General features: G+C 44.7%; 1 protein-coding gene across 1 annotated transcript in view; it reads left to right on the plus strand.

Annotated features, from left to right (window-relative positions):
- TMEM165 (transmembrane protein 165) overlaps positions 1 to 23,229 on the plus strand; it is a 31,023-nt gene extending 7,794 nt beyond the window's left edge. The window contains exons 3-6 of the mRNA XM_068113945.2: positions 6,809 to 6,984; positions 19,502 to 19,684; positions 20,863 to 20,968; positions 22,101 to 23,229. Of these exons, the coding sequence (XP_067970046.1) occupies positions 6,809 to 6,984; positions 19,502 to 19,684; positions 20,863 to 20,968; positions 22,101 to 22,177 (542 nt within the window). The 3' untranslated portion in view covers positions 22,178 to 23,229. The remainder of the gene's footprint in view (positions 1 to 6,808; positions 6,985 to 19,501; positions 19,685 to 20,862; positions 20,969 to 22,100) is intronic.
- The last annotated feature ends 1,406 nt before the right edge of the window (positions 23,230 to 24,635 follow it).

The raw sequence follows: 24,635 nt of genomic DNA on the forward strand, positions 1-24,635 counted from the left end.
GTGTCTGTCTGTCTCTGTCTTTGTGTGTCTGTCTCTGTCTGTCTCTGTCTTTTGCTGTTTCTGTCTGTCTCTGTCCTTTGCTGTTTCTGTGTCTGTCTGTCTTTTGCTGTTTCTGTGTCTCTCTATCCCTGTTTTGTCTATCACTGTTTCTGTCTCTGTTCCTTTCTTCTTATGTTGTTTTTTTTTTGTGGGGTTTGTTAAAATAGAAATTCATACAAAATTATATTGAAATACAGTCACGTGAAAAAGTAAGTACACCCCATGTAAAGTTTTGACTTTTTCAACATATTTCAACATACAGCTATTTGATCTTCATTTCAGCAATATTGATAGATAAAGGTGATATAATATAACAAATATCATGAAACATTTACATTTTGTCGTCCATTGTATAATTTAAATAAACATAAATGCAAATTTCGCATGTGGAAAAAGTAAGTACGCCTCTACATTTATCACAACTTCAAATACTTTAAAATTAGAATCATGTGCACCAGCTCAGGTGCAAATGATTAGAACATCTTAGAAAGGATCTTGGAGGAACCTGTCTTATTTAAACCTCAGACATTTAGTTTGGTTTGATCTTTGTTGTTGAAGTGTGCGGCTTCACCATACCTAGATCAAAAGAGCTCTCTGAGGCCTTCAGATAGAAGGTTATAGATGCCTACGAGTCTGGGAAGGGATTTAAAAAGATCTCCAAACAATTTGAAATCAATCATTTGACTGTCCGGAAGATCTTCCACAAGTGGAGAAGATTCCAAACAACTGCCAACTTGTTCAGCCCAGCCCCCCCCCCCCCCCCCCCCAGCAAGTTCAGCCCGAGAGCAGACCGCAAGATGCTGAAAGAAGTCTCCAAGAACCCCCAGAATGTCATCACGGGACCTACAGGTAGCTCTTGCCACTGTTGTCAAAGTGCACGAGTCTACCATTAGAAAGAGGCTGCACAAATTTGATTTACATGGGAGGTGTGCCAGGAGGAAACCTTTTCTGTCCAGAAAGAACATCAGGGCAAGACTAAAGTTTGCCAATAAACACCGAGGCAAAGACCAGCACTTCTGGAACAATGTGCTCTGGACAGATGAGTCAAAGGTAGAGCTATTTGGCCACAGTACCAGAAGACATGTTTGGCAAAAATCAAAGACAGCATTTGACCACAAGAACCTGATACCAACTGTAAAGCATGGTGGTGGAAACATTATGGTTTGGGGCAGCTTTGCTGCGTCAGGGCCTGGGCAGCTCACCATCATATAATTCACTATGAATTCTTCATTGTACCAGAGGGTGCTTGAGGATAATGTGAGGCCATCTGTGGGAGAGTTGAAGCTCAACCGAAGGTGGACCTTGCAACATGACAATCACCCTAAACATACCAGTAAATCCACCAAGGAATGGCTGAAAAGAAAGAAGTGGAGGGTTCTGGAATGGCCAAGTCAAAGCCCGGATCTAAATCCCATCGAGATGTTGTGGGGGGATTTGAAACGAGCTGTGCATGCAAGAAACCCCTCAAACATCGCACAGCTGAAATAATTCTGCATGGAGGAGTGGGCAAAAATTTCTCGCAGTCGATGTCAGAGACTGGTAGACAGTTATAAGAAACGCCTACTTGAGGTTGTTTCTGCCAAAGGGGGCAATACCACCTATTAGAGCCAAGGGTGTACTTACTTTTTCCACATGTGAAATTTGCATTTATGTTTATTTAAATTTTACAATGGACTACAAAATGTAAATGTTTCATGATATTTGTTATTTTATATCACCTTTATCTCTCAATATTGTTGAAATGAAGATCAAATAGCTGTATGTTGAAATATGTTGAAAAAGTCAAAACTTTACATGGGGTGTACTTACTTTTTCACGTGACTGTACCTTTGCTGTACGGTTAGTGCAGTTATTGACATTTACTTTGCTATCAATAATGTTGAATTTTATAACTCTTGTATTATAGTTTTATTACTTTTTGTTTTTGCTCCTACCACGGTTGCTGTTCTGCAGAATTGGCTTGTATAACCGTTCATTCCTGACAAAATTGCTTGGCCGCTACAAGTCAACAGTACTTTGTCACCCCGCATACTTGTAAAACACAGCGACACACATCCTCCTTTGTTTCCCAATGTTAGATTTTGGGATGATTTGTGCTCTTTATTCCCCACCCCCTGCCCCTCCTCTCCCCTCCCCCACGTTCGACCTAGAATTTCCAAAAACCAATATCTGAACATGACTGTTGCTTCGCATCTTTGTTACATCTTTTGGTTGCAGCCACTTGTGTGTTGCTGTGTGCTTTCCCCCTCTACAGCAACGAGCCATAAAAGGTTGTTTTATAGTTGAGATATAATAATTCAGAAGTGTGTTTGGGGAACACCTTTACTTCAACTTTTATTCAAGAAATTTTGTTTTATTCTCTTAGTAATCATCACCAAAGGTCCCAACAATCTCCATAACATCGATTTGTTATATTTAAGCAGTTATTTTAATCATTACATAATTCCAAACTGTTTGCATGTGAAGAAAAGTAAATTGCTTTCGGTTGGTATTGGACTGTTGAACACCTACACTTTTATTTTCATTTTTACCTTCGGTTTCGGCCAAGCAAGTACATTTACCTTATTTTCATTCATTCATTCATTCATTTTACCTGTGACGTCGCCGGTCGGCAAGAACTACGCTTTGCTGTTGCTAAACTGTTGTTGTTTAAGTTCTTTTTGGGGTGGATTTTTGAAATGTGCACCCATTGGTCGAACAGCTGGCAGACCACACCCACATTTGTCGCTTGACTCCACCCACCATACCACCGAGACAAAATGATATGGCCACCATCTTGGTTTTCTAGTCGGTCTAACCTATTCGGCCTGTAGGCCTCTGCTGATTATACACTGTCCGGGTTTGTTGCATCAAATTCGATTGGCTTTGTTTGGGTCGATTGTTATTCACGATGAGGGACCCCCCAAAAAATCTAATTGTATGTCGAATAATAGTAAGATTTCATAAAGCCCGTCAGAACGCACAGAAATCGAGCGTTACATTACGCAAATGACTAAAAAAAATAGGGTTGCGCAATTTTTGAACGGCCCCATATTTGGTTCAAGCAATCCATGACCGTGTGACGAATCAGCTTGTTATGATATAACGTGCAAAATCAGCTAGGTTCTGATCAGCCAGTGGGGAGGGTGACATGGATTAGAGGTGTTGAGTTAATATTTTTAATAGCGTATTAAATGTGTTTTCTATTCGGCCCGTTACCAGATTTTGTCATAGGTTGTGACTTCAGTGTGGGTGTTCTTGTTATACCATGACACCACACGATAGTTTAATAGACTTGTTCTTTCAAAGATAAGTTTTGATTATAATTATCCATTCTAATGTGGGTAAGTTGAACAGCGTTGTGTTGTTACTGCAATCACCGCACCTTGAATGCTGTTTCTGTAATCATCAGATGCCTCGTCAAAATCTAAAGGAACTTGTTGAGTATATCTTAAAGTTAAACAGCTGCTGAGTATTTTCACCCATCTAGTTCCATGGTCAGCCTCTGAGAGAGGTTCATTATTTTTAATTGGGTAGACCATATAGTAAAGCTGGGCTCCAAAGCCAGCCGCATACTGGGCGTCCTCCGTTGTTCCAAGACTTCCTTGAAAAAATCATAGCTACTCACAGTGTACAAGGCCTTTGTCTATAGGTCAATGGAGTACTGCTCTCCCCAATGGGCTGATGCTGCCCCTGCAACACATCTGCCTCTCAAGGTGGAATATTGTACTCTCAACATTACTGGGATCATGAGTCTGAAACACAAGGCCTGTTCTCACATCGCAGGCAGGTCGGTGGCCTGTTTGTATTTTTATTTTTCATTTTTTAACTGCCTCATCTCCTGTTTAGTTTTTCTCTACTCTCTTAGCCATCCTACCCTCTTTCATTAATCCTCTGTTGGTTTACTTCCTCGCTCGTCACTTCCCCTGTCTATAGAATCACCTTCCTTAGGCTGTTAAATGGCACTCTTCCCTCCAACCCCCCAACCCCCTCCTCCCAATCCGTATTCAAAATAATTTTACTCCTATTTAGCATGTGTGGCCTAACACTTTTGCTTGCAGGTTGCAGTGTTGCCTGATCTCTCCTCTTTTCATATTCATTCATTCCCTTGCTTGTTGTGTACCACCCAACTGTTGCCTCACTTATCAGTTTATGTCCCCCTCACCTCGCTCTTCCATGAGCCTTACTTCTGCAAAGAAAGAGAGATATTAAAAAAAGAACCTTTTTTTCTTTTTCTAATAGCCACGACCTTTTAATGCCAATTGACAGTAAAAAAAAAAAAGCATTTTTTTTATTTAACTTGTAGCATTATCTCTGCTATTTGGCATTAATTACAACTGTTTGAATTTTAAAAAATTTCCCAGCAAAAGGAAAAATTGTTTTGATAATTTTACTATGTGAATATATTTGTGTAATTAAATGTTGAATAATACCTCAAAATAACAATGAAAGACAAATTAAACCTTGACCACATCTTTGTGCAGTGCAATGACGACTACAATTTAAACACAAAAAATGCAACTCTGTACAACTTGGTAAGAGTTGTCTGGCATTTTAAGGGAAGAACGACGAATGGAGAATGTGTTTGTGTACTTGTGATTTTGAATGATCAACAATTATAAAACACATTTCGTGATTCGATACCACACCACACACCTTACAAAAAAATCGTCCGGGGCATTGACGGCTTTGCGCGCGAAATGCGCTTGTTGGTGCGAAACGGGCCTCACTGTGCGTCGCTTCACTCCGGGCCTCATGCGCGAAACGAACAGGAGTTGTCGCGCAGCTCATCATTCTTGCTTGGGGGGGAAAACCGCAGCTGTCCCCGGCTCTTCCGCCTCACGACCACCAGCAAAGTCTCAGAACACGGGCGTTTATGATGATGCCTCCCCATGCAGAGAGCAAGCACAAACGTTCGCTTTAACCTCCAGAACGAGAAGGGTGAAATGTCCGCCGCTTCAACTATTTTACACGCCGCTCTCTGACCTCATCGGTCGTGCTTCACCAATCAGCATGTCTTCTTACCAGTCCTTCCTGTCAATCAAAACCCTGACAAATCATGACTCCTTGGGGCATGGCCTCGCCCTGCCTGACCTGTGCGCTTCCTAAGTCAGGGTTGTCAGTGGCAGCGCTCAATGTCCTGGCTTCCAGTATGTTTTTATTAGGGCGATTAAATGTGGGATTCTGGCTACGTGGCTAAGGTGTGGTGACCAAAGGAACATAGGGATAAATTACAGAGGTATCGACATACAAGGGATAATTTACCCATATTCCCCGAGCTAGTTAGCACAAGAGCCACCCTTCGTATGGCCACACGTAACACTTGATCCGAACACATGACCTACCGGATCCCTACGTATTACATGGTGGTTCTTCTTCTTTACGGCTATCGGAGCACACTAATTTATGCAAATCTACCTAGACTAAAGTAGTCACCTGCCTACCCCCTACAAATGTAACAATATTGTAAACCACAAACACGCATGATTAGCTTTTTAAACAGTCACTAATGCTGTTTCTAACATTAAACAAAGAAATTTGGAGGAATCCCGACATCCGTGAGGTACGTTTTACTTGCAGAACTGAGGGAAGATCTACTGCAATCTATATACCCCACAAGGGTTGGATTAATAACATGCTATCAAAAAAACTAAGGCATATTCCTTACTTCCATGGTTGTTAGTACCATACACCACTTATCATTGAATCATGAACCATACACCGCTTGAATTCATTAACTTTGTATTTATGACATTGGGATTAAAGTGTTATGGTCATATTTACTATATTATTATTATTATTACTATTACGAAAACGATACTACTGAAACGATACACTACGGTATTAAGAAACCTGCGCTTAATTTGTCCGAAGCAGACCGAAGGTGAGGCATGAAGCCTAAGGCCTATACGTACCGTATTGTTGGAGGAGACGTAACGCCGATGCTATCGATATTTGATGGTCATTTTAATAATCGGTTTGTTTGTGTTTCACACTGAATGAAAAACGTAAAGGTAGAGCATGGCGATTGTGATATATAACAGATTCGACGATATGTTTGGCCTGAACGAAATTGGAATCAAAATGCCGGAGTGTGGAGAGTCAGCCGCCGTACCACCGTAATGACATCAGACGTAATCACATCACTCTGTCATGTGACCAGATCCTCAGCTCTGATTGGTATACATTTGAGGGGACATACAGACGGACAAACACTGTTCTAGACGGCTTTGCCCTATGGGCTACGCTGTAAAAACTGCTTTTTGTAAATTAGGGATTTGTTAAGCAATGAGTTGACTTTTGCACTAAATCCTGTGCAACAATTTGGACGCTGCTAGGGTCAGGACAGCCAACAATGGCTGCGCTCCGAAGACGCACCGGGCCTTATCCTAATGGCGGCACGCATACATGAGTCTCGTATTGGTTACCAAATGATGACAGGGCCAGGGCCAGGCTATTTTCAAAATTCTTATATGATACCTTGTATTTGTTTTGGAAATATTTTGCACAAACAATTTGTACGGTGATCATGACAGAATTCTTCTTAAGTCAATGCTATACATTGAGGTCAGTTCTGTACCTGGCAGCCAACAGGTGTAATTGATGGTATTCAACAAGTTCTCCAACGCATCATTAGAATGCATCCAAAGTATAATAAATGTTGTCAACTTGTACAAACATGCAAGTGATGAAATTATTAAATTGTCTGTCCGGAAAGCATTCTTCATTCTTATGTCTGAGTGAAGTCGCTTTGACGTTGAGTATTATTGTTTCTGTCCCCTCATTACAGTGCTTTTTGGCTACGCCACAACGGTCATACCTCGGCTGTACACGTACTATTTATCTACAGCGTTATTCGCCATTTTTGGCTTGCGCATGTTGAGAGATGGCCTACGGATGAGCCATGATGAGGGGCAAGAGGAACTTGAGGAAGTACAAGCAGACCTTAAAAAGAAAGACAAGGAGGTGAACCCCCTTTCCTTTCCTCCTTCGATACTCGGGTTTTGTGTGCTTTTATACTGAAAAAAAATCCTCTAAATGTTTTTTTTTTTTTTTTTTTTTTTAATATTGTTGCGGATATGGGATTTGGCCTCCATATCCGCTTGTAAATATTCCCCTATTTCCCCAATACTCCCCAACTATCCCCAATCCCCCATTCCCTAGTCCCATTGTCTGTAAACAACACTCTGTAGAACCGACCTTCCCCTTCTTCCCCCATTAAATGTCGTGCCCAGGTCCACCGCATCTCACGTAGACAACTTTCGGACATCTTGCTAGTTATTCTTAGTCTATGTCAGTTAAGGACTCGTTTCCATTAATTCTGACTCTTCGTTGCACCAGAATGTGATTGTATGGCACCAGTAGTGAGTTTAGGACCTCCCCATACCTCCTCCCATCTTCCCCATGAAACAATAACAACAACAACAACTACAACCACAGCGGGGGCGGCGCGGCCGCGGTGCGGGGAGTGTGCGTCCTCACACCGGCTTGGTTAGCCGCCATTGCCCATGTGCGCCCACGGGGTTACCACGAAGGGGCTGGCTGTCAGCTCCTCGTCAAGGGCGGAGCCCGGTAACCCCCGCACCCAATAAGAAGCAACGGGCCGATTCCATCTGGGGCGGAGCTAACGAGCCGAGGGCGTGTCACTCCCCGCCGGATATACGCAGCCACTTACCGGACGTGACGTCAGATGCGCCACAGCCACGAAGGAGAAACAGACGCCACCGCCAGTGAGAGAGACCTCCCGCATCTCTGGACCGGACCGGGTCGATTCTGCCCCTGCGCCAAGGTGCACCTTGAGCCTCGACTACCTGCCCTTCCTTGCCATCAATCCCCGTGTGAGTCAGTCTAGTCCTGTTTATCTGTCGTCTGTCGGGGTTACTATAAGACCGTGATTAAGTGCCTATCTTCCTATGCTGTCTCTCTTGTCCTTGTAATCTAACCTCCGAAATATTATAACCTCCTCCGGAGGTCTTGAGAACTGTACCCCTGGTGTCGTGTCATTTTAACCCAGCCGTTGTGTCCTTTCCTCAATTGATTTAGCGTAGCGCGACTCGGCCAACGTTCGAGTATAATCGGGTAAACTGTGCAGACGCGGTCATACCAAACCGCTCGGTAAACCAACATCCAAAACCGCGTCTGTAAAATTTGGTGTCGAGGAGTTGGATTCGGACCTGGGACTAAATTCAGTTAGGCCCAAATTTTGGAACACCAATTGTACCATTAGGGTAACATTTTGGTGTCGGGAAGTGGAATTCGATCCGGAGCGCGTTTCCCGCGCTCGAAATTATAACGGCGAAATTTGATTTTGTTTTACGAAAATAAAAACCCGAATTTTGAAAGTCGCGCTATGGCAGACCAAGACAGCTGGGTTCCGGTAGAGGAGAGTGAGGCAGGGTCGACCCAGGACCAAATTGAGGGACATGAGGAGAGCGAAGCAGTAAGGGTAGCAGACGCACAAAATGGCGGCCTCGCACACATGGTTATGCGGCCTCGCACACAGCGCCGCCGATGGATTGGGGCCTATTTATGGAACAAATAAAGGCGCTCATGGTCCAGACAAGTGAAGACCTGAGGAGTAACTTGGGAAACCAAATGGGGGTAATGGGGAATCGGATGGATGCTCAGAGTGAGCAAATGAGGGCTGATAGTGAGCGATTAGAGGGCCAAATGGGGGTAATGAGGGACGAAGCGAGGGGTACCGGTGAGGGATTAGACAAGAAATTAGAGGGGTTAGACAATGGGATAGAAGGGGTGAAACATGGGTTAGGAAGTAGAATAGAGGGATTAGACAATAGATTAGGGGAAATACAGGAGGGGTTAATGGGGGTAGAAAACAGAATGGCCGCTCAAGAGAATCAAATGGAAGGGATGCAAAAGGGGTTAGAGGGGTTAGAAAACAGTATGGAAGGCAAATTGAGGGACATGAGGGACCAAGCGGAAAGGGAAGTTAAACAAATGGGGCAGCAGATAGAGGGGGTCAGAATGGGGGTAGAAACCAAACTGGATGCTCACAGGGAGGAAATGGAGCAGATGAGGGTGGCATCTGGGCAGGAGATGCAAGTGATGGGAGAAGAGATCAGAAGAGGAGTGAGTGAGGAGGTCGGAGGAGTGCGCGAGGAGGTGAGGCACTGTAAGGAGCGCATGGAGAAGGAGGTGAGAAAGGGGACTGTAAAATTGCAAGGTGGTATAGAGGACCTGACGCAGGAGGTGGAACAACTGACGGAGGGACAAAAAGGACTAACGGAGCAGGTTCAAAGGAACACTGCGGTATTAGGAGGGTTAAAGGCGACACAGAAAGAACTAAAAGATGACTTAATAGCGACGAAGAGGGAATGTCAGATGGTACGTGAGGGACTGACAACGAGGTTGGACGAGGTGATAGAGGTAATGGAGACGAAGGACCGGCAGGTGAGGACACACATGGAAACGGTCAAGGTAGCCTTGGAGGACGAGCTTGAGGAGACGTACCGGGGAATAAAGGAGGTGAAGCAGAAATTAGAAGAAGTGGAAGAAGGGGTGAGCGAAATTAAGAAGCGACGGAGAGGGGATAAGAAAGAGATAAAAGAGGAGATAAAAGAATTGGTCCAAAGTCTGTATTTGGATCGTGATGATGTGCTCATTAACCGGATGAGGGATTCGCAGGTGATGGAGGAGAAGCGAAGAGGAAGAGGACCCGGTGTAAGTGGTGACCAATATGGTCGTGCGTATGATGCGCCAGGTGATTTAAGAAGCTTGGGGGTCGAGATGGACCCGGGTGTTCGTGAGAGGCCGTTGGTGAAGTGTGCGACAGGTCTGGTGTGCGAAAAAGGAGGTGTGCGAGAAAGTCCGACTCTGGGGTGTGTGAGGAAAAAGTGCGTGCCAAGGAGTGAGGGTGCTGGCGAGAGTGAGTCGGTCGTAGCGCGTGTGCGAGGGAGCACATGGAAGCGCGGTGTGGGGAGTGTTACAGAGGGTGTGACGGGAGAGTGTGCGCAAGAGTGTGCGCGAGAAAGGTGTGTGACGGACAGGTGCATGGGGAAAGAGTGCGCTGTCAAAGGGAAGGAAGAATGCACACCTGTGGTGAGTGTTACAGAGGGTGTAACGGGAGAGTGTGCGCGAGAAAGGTGTGTAACGGACGGGTGCATGAGGAAAGAGTGCGCTGTCAAGAGTAAGGGTGAGAGTAGTAAGAGTGACACGGAGTGTGAGTTGGTTGCGACAGGTGAGAAAGGAAGCACACCTGGAATGGTAGAGCGTGAGTGGGAATGCACGCTGGAATTGGTAGTGAGGCACGTGGTTGGGTGTGCGAGTGAGGGCACACCTGTGATTGTCACAGAGGAGGTGACCGAGGAGGGGGCGCGAAGAGGTGTGTTGGTGAGGTGTGCGAGCGACGAATGTGTGCCAAGGTGTTCGGTGGTCAGGTGTGTGACCAAGTCGGTGAGCGGAATGGGTGTACCGAGGTGTGTAAGGAAAGGTACGAGGAGCATGGGAACAGCTGGATGTATGAGCACGAAAGGGGTAGTGTATGCTTGTAAGCGTCCAGGTGAAGCATCGACGGTGACCGGGTTAAAGGTTAGAACGACTTATAGCCGAATTGGGCCCTCGGTGCGTGCCGGGCCTCGCGTGGAACGGCCGCGTCCAGGCTCCACTAGGTGGAGCGGGCAGCTGGATAGGAAGGGTCGTCATGGCGACCACGTTTTGTTGAGACGTGCCGGCAGGTCGAGATCGGGACATTGGATGGCTCCACGCCGAGGTGGTGCGTGGGATCTCGGCCCGGGTAAGCCCCCGTCCCTGCACCGAGTGCCGGACGCATCCAGCCGCTAGCACAGAACAACCCGCAAATCATGGCTTGGCTTTACGAAGCCGGGCTTTGGACAGGAATTGGCGCACCGAGAGGCATTAGTGAGTAGACGCGTGATGAGGATAGTGTTCTGGCCCCAAAATTAGAGAAAAACAAAATTTGATGATTGGCAAAGGATTGGCAGTAATGATTGGCAGATGATGGGCAGTGATTGGCCAAATTTTTGATTTGTTGAAATTTGATGTGCAAAATTGGTAGTGAGTGATGGGCCCGGTGGGTAAGGGTGGCATCCCTGCCACCCTTCCCATGGTGGGGCAAAGGAGCAATAGTTTATGGGGTGTATGGCAGTGAAAACTAGCCCGGGTGGGTTAGGATATTGATAGGGCCCTAGAAGATGACATTAGGTAACGTTAAGTTTAGTTAGTGACTGATACCTGTAGTGGGGATGCAGGTAGATTAGTGTGGATGATAATGACGAGGGAGCGCAATAGTTTAAAGGGACGACTGGGAAGCGCGAGTTTCAGAGGGGAGTAGTTAGATGAGATGATGCCGTGTGGTTGAGAATTGAACAGGTGTGATTGCACAGGTGTGCAACTGGACAGGTGTGTGGAGCAGTGTGTGAGTAGTGAGTGTTGTGGATCAGCGCGAATGCGCTTGGGGAGAGAAGGGTGCAGGTGGCACCAAGAGTGAGAGCACAGGTGTGCAAGTACAGGTGTGTGGAGAGAGTTGGAGTAAGTGGTACGGAGTGGTGTGCATGGTGCGAAGGTGTGGATGGGGGAAGAGTGGACCCCTTTCACGAGTACCCGGGGTGGGTAGTGTAAGTGTTAGGTAGAGGGTATAGGTAAATTGTGGTTGGATATTGGCATTTGTGGTGCGGTCGCAGAATGGTATTGTGGATGGGTGCATTAGTGTTGTGGAAATGGCTGGGCGTGTAGCCTGTTAGTGTGTGTAGTTGGTTGGGCACTCCACCACTGTGAGGATGTCGGCCAGGTGAGGCCGCAGGTGGGCTCTGGGAGCCGTTAGTGTCAGTGGGGCCCGAGGATCCGGAGGACGGACCCGGGTAGCCCAGTGCCAGAGAGGGCACCGAGTGGGGAGAGCGCCAGAGGGCCTTCCCCAGGTAGTTAGGTTAGGGTAAGGAGCAGGTAAGCTCGGAGGCAACTGCAGTGGTGGAGGTGTGCAGGTGGGTAGACCCACTGGGAGAGGTACACGCCACAGCCCAGAAATTGTGCGAGGGCACCGGGAGATGAATCGGGGGAGTGAGACCCCAAATTGAAAAGCACCACAGTTTGGTCAATGGGAATTGGTTTTTAGAACCCATAGTGTAAGAGGGCCAATGGTTTGGCAGGAGAAAGACCCCGGGTAATGTAAAGTTGTTAAAGTCATTTAGGAAATAGTTAGGATTGATGAACCTGTCGCACCATACGCAGCCACTTACCTGAGGTGATGATGATGACTCCACACCTGTGTTTTCTTTGTTCTGTGTGCAGGAAATGAGAATTGCTGTGAGGATTTGTGAGACGCATCACGACGTGGATGAGACATTGGGGTGATTCCATCTCTCCCTCCCTAGGAGGGACTGATGATGAATTGGTGATAGCAAATTATGATGTTGAGTTGGAGATGGCAAATTTTGATGAGAGTTGAAAATGGCAAATTTGATTGGTTAGGAGGGAGAGAAGACGAATTTGGTTTATGGGAGGAACGGGGAAGACAGTAGGGACGTTTGTTGATTTGTAAAGTAGATGTTTATGGGTAGTGTTGTGTTTTGTGGATACAGTAAGGGGTAAGGGAGGGGCCATGTAGGTTACCTGGTGGGGGGGGGGGGCGTACGGTAGGAACGTACCTGTCTCACCTGGTTCCCATGTGCCCCCAGTGTGCATTACCTTACATTGCGTGCACTTTTGCGCCCTTACCACCTTACTCACTTGTCTGCTTCTTTTGTCTCCCACCTCCGAGGATCTGGCTTTGGGGCAGAGAGAGAGGAGAGAGAGGTGCTGGCTCCGCAGTTGTGGGCCTGCACTTTCGCTGCTTGCTGCCTGGATCGATACACCATATGGACCGCAATTTTGGTGGCCACCCACAATGGACCGCAGTTCTTTTGCGGCCAAGCACCACCCGTTGATGGACCTATGGGTCAACGTGGCACCTATGCCATACAAGGTGAACCACTAATAGTTGGCCCCCTTGACGGCCACAATTTAGAAATGGACGCGGTTGGCGCCTTTCTTTATTTTTGAAAGAGGCAAGAAGGCCAAGTGCACCACATGAAGGCAAGACCAGCGGCAGAACATCGGCCGGCTGCGACACCACCGGTGACTATAAACACTTTATTGGTGCACCGGATGGTGCTGACTGTATGAATAAGGGTGGTGCTTTTGGTGCTTGGAAGGGGTGCTCTGCACATTATTAAAGGCCGTAAGGCCACAGAGCACTCGTGGGTTGGTGTATCGATGCTGGCATGCGTGCTCTCTCTATGCATAACATCTGCATGTGTTCCTCCAAAAACAGGTCCTGGATCGTAGTGTAAATATCAGCGTAGTCTTGTGTAAATAATGCTCCCTACCGGCTGTATGTTTAGTTTGAGAATTCTTTCCGCGATTCGGTTATCCTGTGGGTGTGTTTCTGTGAGGAGAAGGGTGCAACGTCGCAGGGGGACATATTTACTCATTTGTGAATATCTGTAAAACTGTCGCACTCAGGGTAGAGTTAATAGTAGAGGGAACTACATCTGAGTGCCACACTAAAATAGGTAAAAATTTATCGGGTCGGGACGCCCCGAGGGTAGAGAAGGGTGCAATGTTGCGGATATGGGATTTGGCCTCCATATCCGCTTGTAAATATTCCCCTATTTCCCCAATACTCCCCAACTATCCCCAATCCCCCATTCCCTAGTCCCATTGTCTGTAAACAACACTCTGTAGAACCGACCTTCCCCTTCTTCCCCCATTAAATGTCGTGCCCAGGTCCACCGCATCTCACGTAGACAACTTTCGGACATCTTGCTAGTTATTCTTAGTCTATGTCAGTTAAGGACTCGTTTCCATTAATTCTGACTCTTCGTTGCACCAGAATGTGATTGTATGGCACCAGTAGTGAGTTTAGGACCTCCCCATACCTCCTCCCATCTTCCCCATGAAACAATAACAACAACAACAACAACTACAACCACAGCGGGGGCGGCGCGGCCGCGGTGCGGGGAGTGTGCGTCCTCACACCGGCTTGGTTAGCCGCCATTGCCATGTGCGCCCACGGGGTTACCACGAAGGGGCTGGCTGTCAGCTCCTCGTCAAGGGCGGAGCCCGGTAACCCCCGCACCCAATAAGAAGCAATGGGCCGATTCCATCTGGGGCGGAGCTAACGAGCCGAGGGCGTGTCACTCCCCGCCGGATATACGCAGCCACTTACCGGACGTGACGTCAGATGCGCCACAGCCACGAAGGAGAAACAGACGCCACCGCCAGTGAGAGAGACCTCCCGCATCTCTGGACCGGACCGGGTCGATTCTGCCCCTGCGCCAAGGTGCACCTTGAGCCTCGACTACCTGCCCTTCCTTGCCATCAATCCCCGTGTGAGTCAGTCTAGTCCTGTTTATCTGTCGTCTGTCGGGGTTACTATAAGACCGTGATTAAGTGCCTATCTTCCTATGCTGTCTCTCTTGTCCTTGTAATCTAACCTCCGAAATATTATAACCTCCTCCGGAGGTCTTGAGAACTGTACCCCTGGTGTCGTGTCATTTTAACCCAGCCGTTGTGTCCTTTCCTCAATTGATTTAGCGTAGCGCGACTCGGCCAACGTTCGAGTATAATCGGGTAAACTGTGCAGACGCGGTCATACCAAACCGCTCGGTAAACCAACATCCAAAACCGCGTCTGTAACAATATAATAGTCTTATTGAGTCTAAGTTCCAGCCTTTGATGTCTTCTTCCTCTTGAGTAGTACCTTCATGAGTGATCAAAGTTGTTTTTCTACATTGCTATTTCTGCAGATGCATTTCAAACAATTAAGAATAGTTTTCCATTCTTGTTAAGATGCCTGTCATCCCTGTTGCACCAAACACAATCAATGCAGCAGATAGAAAAGATTGAAGCGTTGAAGCCTATGGTGCTGGAGGAGATTACTCGGTATGCCATGTATACCAAAGAGAGGCGATACAAGTATTACTTGCGATTGGGGAACCGGATAGAAAGATGGAAATTGAAGTATCTTGGGTACATTTTTAGGTGTGATGAGGAAAACCTGTAATAAAAAAACTTCTACTGTTGGGTGAATTATTGGCAATGAGAAACACAGGCAGGTGTAGAAACCCAGATGGGAAAATTGCATTAAGAGCCTAGCTTGTGTGAAAACATTGTGAAAATCGTAGAATATTTAAAAAAAATCCAGGATCATAATAGATGGCCTAGTCTCCTCATTGAGGTCACGATTTTCTGTGATGAGTAAAATGACTGAATGATTGAGTATATTTGATGTGATCATTTGCCAAACTTTTTAATTATTGCTAATTGTTGGTGAAAATAATTATAAGTAAAATCAACCTATGTCAAAAACGTAAGAATAAACTATCGTGAACACATACATCTTTTTTGTCAACATTTGTGCACACGTTCACGATCAAGTTTATTTTAAAAGGGACTGTTACGTGGAAGGGGAAAAAGAGGGGGGGAGTCCATAGCTACCTTGCGAAAAGTATTCATAGCCCTTCACTTTTTCACATTTTGTTATGTTACAGCCTGGATTTAGAATGGATTAGATTGAGATTTTGTGTCACTGATCTACGCATAATACCCCATAATATCAGTAGAATTTTAATTTTTTTTAGAAATACTTACAAAATGATTAAAAACGAAAAGCTGAAATGTCTTGAGTCATTAAGTATTCAACCCTTTGCTATGACACTCCAAATTGAGCTCATGTGCATCCAATTTCCTTTGATCATCCTTGAGATGTCTCTACAACTTGATTGGAGTCCACCTGTGGCCAATTCGATTGATTGGACATGATTTAGAACAAAACACACCTTTCTATACGAGGTCCCACAGTTGACAGTGCATGTCAGAGCAGAAACTCTACCATGAAATCCAAGGAACTGTCCATAGAACTTGTAGATAGAATTGTGAGGAGGCATAGATCTTGGAGAGGGTATAAAGCAATTGCTAGAGTGTTGAAAGTTCCCAAGAGAACAGTGAGCTTCATCATTAGGAAATGGAAAGAATATGGAACTACCCAGACTCTTTCTAGAGCTGGCCGTCCAACCAAACTGAGCAACTGGGCAAGAAGGACCTTGATCCGGGAGGTGACCAAGGATCCAATGACCACTCTGACAGAACTACAGAGTTTCTTGACTGAGATGGGAGAACCTTCCGGAAGGTCAACAGTCTCTGCAGCATTTTGCAAATCTATGCTTTATGGGAGTGAAGCCAGACATAAGCCACTCCTGAGACAAAGGCACATGAGAGCATGACTGCAGTTTGCAAAAAGGCACGTGAAAGACTGAGAGCATGAGGCAAAATATTATCTGATCTGATGAGACGAAAATTGAACTCTTTGGCCTGAATGCAAAGCGCTATGTCTGGCAGAAACCAAGCACAGTCCATCACCCATCTAACACCATCCGTACCCTGAAGCATGGTAGTGGCAGCATAATGTTATGGGGTTGTTTTTCAGTGGCAGGGCCTGGGAGACTTGCCAGGATAGAGGGAACAATGAATGGAGCCAAATACAGGCAAATCCTTAAGGAGAACCTGCTTCAGAATTCAAAAGACCTAATGATACAGTGAAGATTTTTGTTCCAACAGGACAATGACCCCAAACATATCGCCAAAGCAATACTGGAATGGCTTCAGAACAATAACGAGAAAGTCCTAAAGTGGCCCAGCCAAAGCCCAGACTTGAATCCCATTTAAAATCTCTGGAAACTCTTGAAGATTGCTGTTCACCAACGCTCCCCATCCAACTCGACAGAGCTTGATCAAATCTGCAAGTAAGAATGGGGGAAACTCCCCAAATACAGATGTGCAAAACTGATACAGACATACACAAGAAGACTCGAAGCTGTAATAGCTGCTAAAGGCACTTCTATAAAGTATTTACTCGGGGGTTAGCTACTTATGTAAGTTTTTTTTTTTTTTTTTTTCCTTCTTTTTTTTTTTTCTGTATTTCATTTTTAGCTATTTTGTACAAATTGCTAAAAATAAAGTTCTACTATGATATTGTGAATATATTAGGTAAGGTATTATGTATAGATCAGTGAAACAAAACCGATGGTCTAACAGCGTAGCCAGGCTTGGATATGCTGAATGAAGGATTTCCTGTCCCCCTGTCATGTGACCAAGCCCTCAGCTCTGATTGGACGTTTGTGAGGGACATCTATGGATACACCAGATGGACAGACGAACCCTGTTCCAGACAGCATTGCGCTATGGACTACACTGCTACGGACTAATAAAAACCTCAACTTAATCCATTTTAAAATCAAGCTGTAACATAACACTGAAAAAAATCAAGGGGTGTGAATACTTTCTGAAGGCACTGTAGATTGTGCTAAGAATGTCGTGTGACAGCGTAGGTTAGATTCCTTCTTGTATCAGATAAATTGTCAGTGCAGGTCGTCTTGTAAAATGTGCGTTGTGGAGACAGTGAGTGTTAACCTGAAGACGATATAGAGTAGGTTTCGTTGTGTAAAACCGGCCGTAAATCAAGCAAGACCAGGTGAGCTATTGTGGCATCAGGCATTTAACACCAAAAGCACACTGAAAAGCGTTTTTCACTTTCGGAGGATCGGCCATTACAAACTGTTTGGCTGGCAGGTCACACAATCGATGACTGTGAGGGCATCTGCGGGGTCCTGGAATAAGGCAGAACACTTTTGTTCAGGGCTGTCTCACAGGACAGATGGGTCTAGAAAATGGCCCCATTAATGTGATAGTATGTTTCAAAGTTTGGAGAACTTTGAGGATGGTTTCAATGGACTTGTAAAATTATCCTCATGAACCTCTGTTTTCTTTTTGTCAAAACTGTTTACTTGCTCCCCTCCTCCCACCCCCTCACCTCCCACTCCCCTCCTTCCCATCCCACCCCCATTCTGACTGTAAATGAGCACCCATATCTCCATTACTATGTCACAAATCATAGATGCAACGGCTGTACAGACTTTCAATCAAGGATGCAATTTGTGCTTGCAATGTTTCTGACTTCTGTCAATGGCGGCACTCGGTAGAGCACATAACTCCTCCAGGCTAAAGTTTGTTTTGTATCCCACTGATAGGCCGGATCTGGATTCGGACCTGGACCAAAATCGAATCGGCTTGTTCTTGTCACTTTACCAACTCGTCCACCAAGTTTAGTCATAACTCGTCCATAACGTTTTTAAATGTCATGTTATATATCGCTTTTCACCTGATCTCTCAATGATGAAGAATCACTTAAAAATTAAATAATTATCGTATCTGAATCCTTATTCAGATCTTCACCAAAATTGAATCGATTCTTCCTTGTCACCCACACACGCAACCTGTCCAACAAGTTTCGTCCAAATCTGTCCATAACTTTTTGAGATATCTTGTTCACAAATAAACAGACAGGGGTGAAAACATAACCTCCACCCATCTTCGGTGGTGGAGGTAATGATAATAATAATCTTTGTTGTCCCATATCCAAGGAAATTCCTCTTCAGTGGCACAGTAAATTCAAAACATCAGGTAGAAAATCAAATAGCAAAAGGAATAAGGATAACAAGTGAGATATGGAAGATGAATGAAACAGAAAAATGGCTGATAATTTGAATTTAACATTTGAATTGCACCTGGTATAAATGACGTTTTGAAAATTTTCTTCATAGCTAGCGTAGAACAGAAGCGTCTACCTGATGGCAGTTTTTCTAAAAGACCGTTCAAGAAATGACGTTCGTCGATACATACTGTACATGCGTCTTCCTTTTCAACACTCACAAATATAAAGACTCCAAAGAGATTAAAGGTCCACCCACTTTAAATGCCAGTGTAATGACCTTTCTCCGTCTTTACGTCATCCACACATTTTGATAACTAGGCCAAGAATCCAAATAAAATGACAAAATGCTGATCAGCAAGGAATTGGTCAACATACACATAATGAGTGAGCTAACACCAAATGGATTCAACTTCCTGAGAAGATACAATATTTGCATTGATTTTGTGTGCACAGCATTGGTATTTTCATCAAAGGTTAGTTTGTTATAAATAAGTGGTTATATGGATTTCAAGATGGCTGCCATATACTATTGAATATTTTATGTTGCCATTGGATTCCTAGACCCTAAAAATGTAGGTATAGGCACTTCAACCATTTTGATATCTGTTCTAATTATGGAGATATTCATCAAAACAGGTCTTGTATGACGGCCATCTTGAATTTCAAGATGGCCGCCATATGGGGTGAAATTGGAGATGCCCCCTGGACTAAAAATCTTTCTTTTGGGGTATTCTAGCCATGTGCCAAGTTTCATGCTTTTAAGGGAAAAGGCACAATTCATCAGTTAAGCAGCCCCACTATTAGTGTAGTTATAAAGGTTAGTTTTTGAATATTTGTTAACAATTGCCACCTTTTCACCATTTATGGTTACAGGTTCATGATTGTAACTTTTTTCTAAAATCCAAACTCGTCTCTTTAGCTTTGTAATCCTCTCTTTAACCCGGGTTGATTGTCATTGGTGGCTTCTTTGGTTGGCAGATGGAGTTGAGTAAGCAAACCATTGGTCCAGCTGAGATTGAGGCAGGGGTCACTTCACCAGTTCCTCGGAGACGCTGGCTCCCATTTCTGTCACCGGTGTTGGTCCAAGCTTTTGTTCTCACATTCCTGGCTGAGTGGGGAGACCGTTCACAGCTTGCTACCATTGTACTAGCTGCACGTGAGGTAAGTAAGGGCCAAGGTAATTTTTTTTCCATGTTCTAAAGCTTGTGGAAGAACTGCAGCACAAAGCATGTACACACATGCAGATATTAAATACTGAATTTGACTTCAGACAAACACATCTGTTGACCTTTTTTGTATACATAGGCGAGGCTCATGGAAAACCTAGTATTAGTGCACTGAATGGAGCAGGACACAACAGAACAAAAGGAACAGTAGAGGGGGGAAACCCCACCAGCAGAGTTGAAGGCCAAGATAGAGACAGACTTTGGGAAACAATGGATGTGGGGAGGGATGGGGGGTAGGAGAGGATGCATTGGGTGTGCAAGATGGATAAAGAAGGAAACCCTTAGGAGGGAAAACTGTAAATTTGGAAGGAGGATGGATCCGGGGTAGAGTGGGGCGGGGTTAGTTAATGAGGGCAGAGACTATTGTGGCTTTGAATTTGGGATGATCTGAGATATTGGTGAACAGCTGTCTTGAAGACCTGGAGAGAAGAATGATATTGAAGAGAATGTGAAAGTTAGTTCCACAGGTGGGGGCAAAAAAGAGGAGAGCAAACGAGTGGAGGTGAATAGTGACCCTGGATTTAGATCGTTTAACCAGAGGGGGTTTGAGGGTGGACCTGATGTGCCCTGCAGAAACCTGGGTGGGATGGGCACAAAGCACTGTGAGACCAGAAAGGAGGTGGTAGAAGACAGAGACCACCGACATGTTTCCAACGGCGAAGTGGTAGGCGTATAGACTCTGCTTCATCGCAGGAGACTCAAATGATCTTAACAGTCTTGGTTTCCACAGCATCAAGCTAAGCAAGGTGTATGGCAGGGGAGTCAGCCTAGAGGGGAGAGCAGTATTCCATTGAGCTGCAGATGAAAGCCTTATATGTGGTGAGGAGCTCAGGTGTGCCAAGGAAGGATTTTGCACGACGGAGGATGCCCAGTCGACGACTGGCTTTGTAGGCCAACTTGAAAATGTGGTTTTCCCAGGAAAGATCATGGTAGATACTAGATAGTGAGACCCAAAAGGTTGAGTGACAGAACTTCTTGGAGAGGATTGCTCAGAAAGAGAATTGACAGAACCTCCTTCTGTGAAGAACACCCCCTCCTCATGTGAGAATAGCCCCCCCTAACCCCCCCTCCCATGCTTTGTATAAATTCCTTCATTTTTTTTTTCAACTTCAGGACCCAATTGGAGTGGCAGTGGGAGGTACGGCAGGTCATTGCCTTTGTTCGGGCCTAGCTGTCATTGGAGGGCGCATGATTGCCCAGCGCATTTCTGTGAGAACAGGTATGCACAGAGTCTGTTCCTTTGACTTTGCTTAATGTGCAAGAATTTTTATTTTTTTTAAAGAATCCTGTAGGGAGAACAAACTTTGAAGCTTATAGTATGACATTATAACACCTTGAATTCCCACATTGTGTAAAACAAATTGAAATGTGCATTGTGCATTGGTGGTTCCTCATCTCAACAGCTTTTCACTTTTAATCACCATACATCTTCTTCCTCCCTTGACTTCTCCAATAAAAATATGGCACCATCGCATCAAGGATGCCATGAACGTAGCAACACTTGCCACAACGCGAAATGAAATGTAAAGCGTGGATCACTGAACCTAATGCCTTTCTTCACAGTGAGACAAACTCGATCAATAGCACATTGATGTGCTTTTGCAGATTTTTTTATACTGATTTTCAAAGCAGCCTAAAGTATGGCGCACACTGGGTCACTGTACCAAGCTTCCCGTCCTCGAAGGAAATTCCTGTCTCTCGTAACTAATCTGTCGTATCTTTAGAATGTGCTGGGCGGCCTTCCATTGGGAAGTACCATACCTTAGATAGACCCCTGTACCAACCTTCATCTGCAACATTCACATCCAACAGCTCTGCCCTGTATATTAGTGAGCACCTTCCAGCCGGGATACCTTACTTTAGTTGAATGCTTGAATTAAAATTATTTATTTGGTAGTAGTAGCTAAATGAAAGTAGGAGCTGGAGTTAGCCCGTCTGCTCGCACAGCGGGAGAAGGGGTTTTGGGATTGTACGTCTGTCCAGGGCATAAATTTTCATTTGGCCTTTTGCCATCGAATTTTCAACAAACTCTTATCATGAGAATATGGAGACAATTACTTTCTAAAATGTACATTTTTTTTTTTCTTTTTAGCTGTTGTTTTCATCTAGTTTAGTTTGAGTAGTCGTGCAAAATAGATGCTAACAGGCTTTGCATTTTAGGATGTTTTGTCGTTTGAGTTGGCATAGTAAAAGTGTGTTTCTCATGTTCAGGGATTTGGAATGTCAATCAGTGAAATATTTTGTTTTGTTTGTGGTTAAAGTCCATCATATTTATAGAGCTAAATATCTACCTATAACGGAGCAGATGTGTATATTTCTATTTGTTTTTTATTGTTTTTTGTTTTTTTCAGTGACCATTGTTGGAGGTGTGGTCTTTCTGCTTTTTGCTTTCTCTGCTTTGTTCTTCAACCCCGACTCCAATATGTGATCATTGGGACTCCATCGGAAAGCATCCGCATGTTCGCTGTCAGTCGCTTCATCAGCGAGCAGCCGACAGTCCTTCCACTTCAACTGGTGCACCGATTGCATCGTGTTTTGTCCGAGCATCACTGGTTCACCTTCTTACTGTTTCATTCAAACTCATAAGAAACACATGACAGAAGATAGTTGTACATATTGTAATTAAGATAATCGGCTCCTTCCTACTTCGTCCATCTTTAACGCAACACTCCAAATGGAATCTTTCATTACTCTGGCATTTCGTGCCAAGGAAAATGGTTGATTTAAAAAAATACTGTTGCGGTGGATTGGACAATGATAATGCAGTGTGATTATTATTATGTTCTCATTGGAGAAGGAAAGGTAATGGCTTTTGTGTGTTTCACTGACATAGCAGGGATAATTGCTGAGCACGTACCAACAGTAAGGACTGTCTGCATCCTCAATCCAGATTGGCTGAACTGTGTTGGATTATATTTACCTCGTATGTTGTGCTGAAAGGTAAGAGTAACGTTGTGTTGAGTTGTTGTTACATTTATATCGACTGCATAACCTCTGTGGCTTAAGCTGACGGGGTCGGTGAACGCTTCGACTGCTCCGGGCTTAATTCGGCAATCTTGCGGAAGACGGTGTTACTGTACATAATTGTACGAGCGAAAAAGGCACAAAAGCAACGTAGTTTTTATTTCTGGTGTACAGGACCTTTGGGATATTTATGATTAATATGTGGGTTTTCAACCTTTTATTTTCATTATATTATGAATGGAGAAATTTGATGGTGGATAAGAAAGCAACTTCAAGAATGAGTGCGTTTCGACTGGATTGTAGAAAAATCGTGTTTATATAAAAATGTATATATATATATTAGTGTAAGTGTAAATACCACATGTTTGACACATTTGCCTTAAACCACCTCCAAAGTTCCTGGGAGGAGGAATTCGTGCTGAGCAAAGTGTTTGGATGGGAAAGAAGATTCTTAACTCAAATTGTAATGGTAAAAGTTTGGGAGAACATTCCCATATTAAAAATGAACCATCCCAACTTGTGTTTTCTCCCCTCACTACCCCACCCCCTCCCACACTGCAAAGAAACGTGTGCTTCATCGACTACTACTTTAATGGGTAGACCGTTGTGGAGGTTTTGGCCCACGCATTGTTACCAACCAGCTGACCTGACCTGCCTTTCGACTCGAACTTATTTGGGCAGGAATTTGTAATTTGTTCAGGGTGCCGGCGTTGACTCGTCTATTCTTTGCAAAGGACATCGTAGGATCTAGAACATCCACCACCTTATGCTAGACGGGACACCTAAGGTCCATCTAAGGGTTGGCATACTTCATTACACAACTGCCAGCCCAGACCAGTTATGGTCGGGTTGAAAATCTAACTCTGATGAGACAACATGAAGGTAAATGTGCTAACCTGCACCATCCTGTCGGACCAGAATGTGCTTTATAAATCTATTATTGTGACGTTATGGACAATACTGTACCACCAACTTTGCATTACAGTATCATTGTGAAAGCCCTTACGTTTACCAGCATAACAATTTACCTTGCTGTGCCACTGTGTCTACGAGGAATTGGTTTGAGGACTACTAAATTTAAATGTGCGGGTGCCAACATAGAACCTTGACCTAAACCCAAATGAACCAATGTGGTTTACTGCAGAATGCCGCCTGAGAGCTGGTCGAGAAACCACTCTCCACAACTGAACTTGCACGGTAAATTTTATATCTGGAATACAAAGTTTTAACCAAATTTGTTGTTTTGTGTTTTTCCTCATGTTGTCCGCCTGAGAATAATGATGCTTGTAGTTATCCATCAAGGAAACCAGTTGTCGAGTAGTGGGGTCCTTTTTTTGCTGCTTCATCCTAAAGTGGGGTTTTTTTCCTCCACAAGTGAGGTTCCTGGAAGAGCAAGGTGGTTGAAATGGCAGTGGAGTAGCAGGGAAACAATTGGACATGATCAGCAGGGGATTGGAGTTGGAGGAGGAGGAGCCAAGTAAGAGCATTGAGCTAGGCGGAGTCATTGATTGAGTCAACAATATTGTGGGTCGGGATAGCAAATGACATGAGGTGGCAGTGCACTGCCTGCTTGAAATTCCTGGAGGGAAGAGTGGGAAAGAACGGTCTCGAGAAGGCAGTTCCATTTATAGGAGAAGTGAGGAACAAAGTTGTTGAGGTGTGTACGCATTTCAGTTTGGATTTTGGAAATTAAATTACTGGAAGAACATTGTTGGAAGAATGTCGTTGAAAGAATGCCATTGATCGTTGTTGAAAGAACTTTCATGGAGTTGTTGGGTATGGTTGGAAGAATGAGAGCAGAGGGAGAAATTTCGAAGAGTAGCTAATAAACAGACTACAGACCTACCTGCGATGAGATCAACAGAACTTTTGCTTCTGCCTCATCATGGTGGGTTCCCATAATGTTGTTTTACATTCCACAG

The sequence above is a fragment of the Myxine glutinosa genome, chromosome 4, assembly GCF_964187855.1.
Source record: "Myxine glutinosa chromosome 4, kmMyxGlut1.1, whole genome shotgun sequence".
Classification (NCBI taxonomy): domain Eukaryota; kingdom Metazoa; phylum Chordata; class Myxini; order Myxiniformes; family Myxinidae; genus Myxine; species Myxine glutinosa.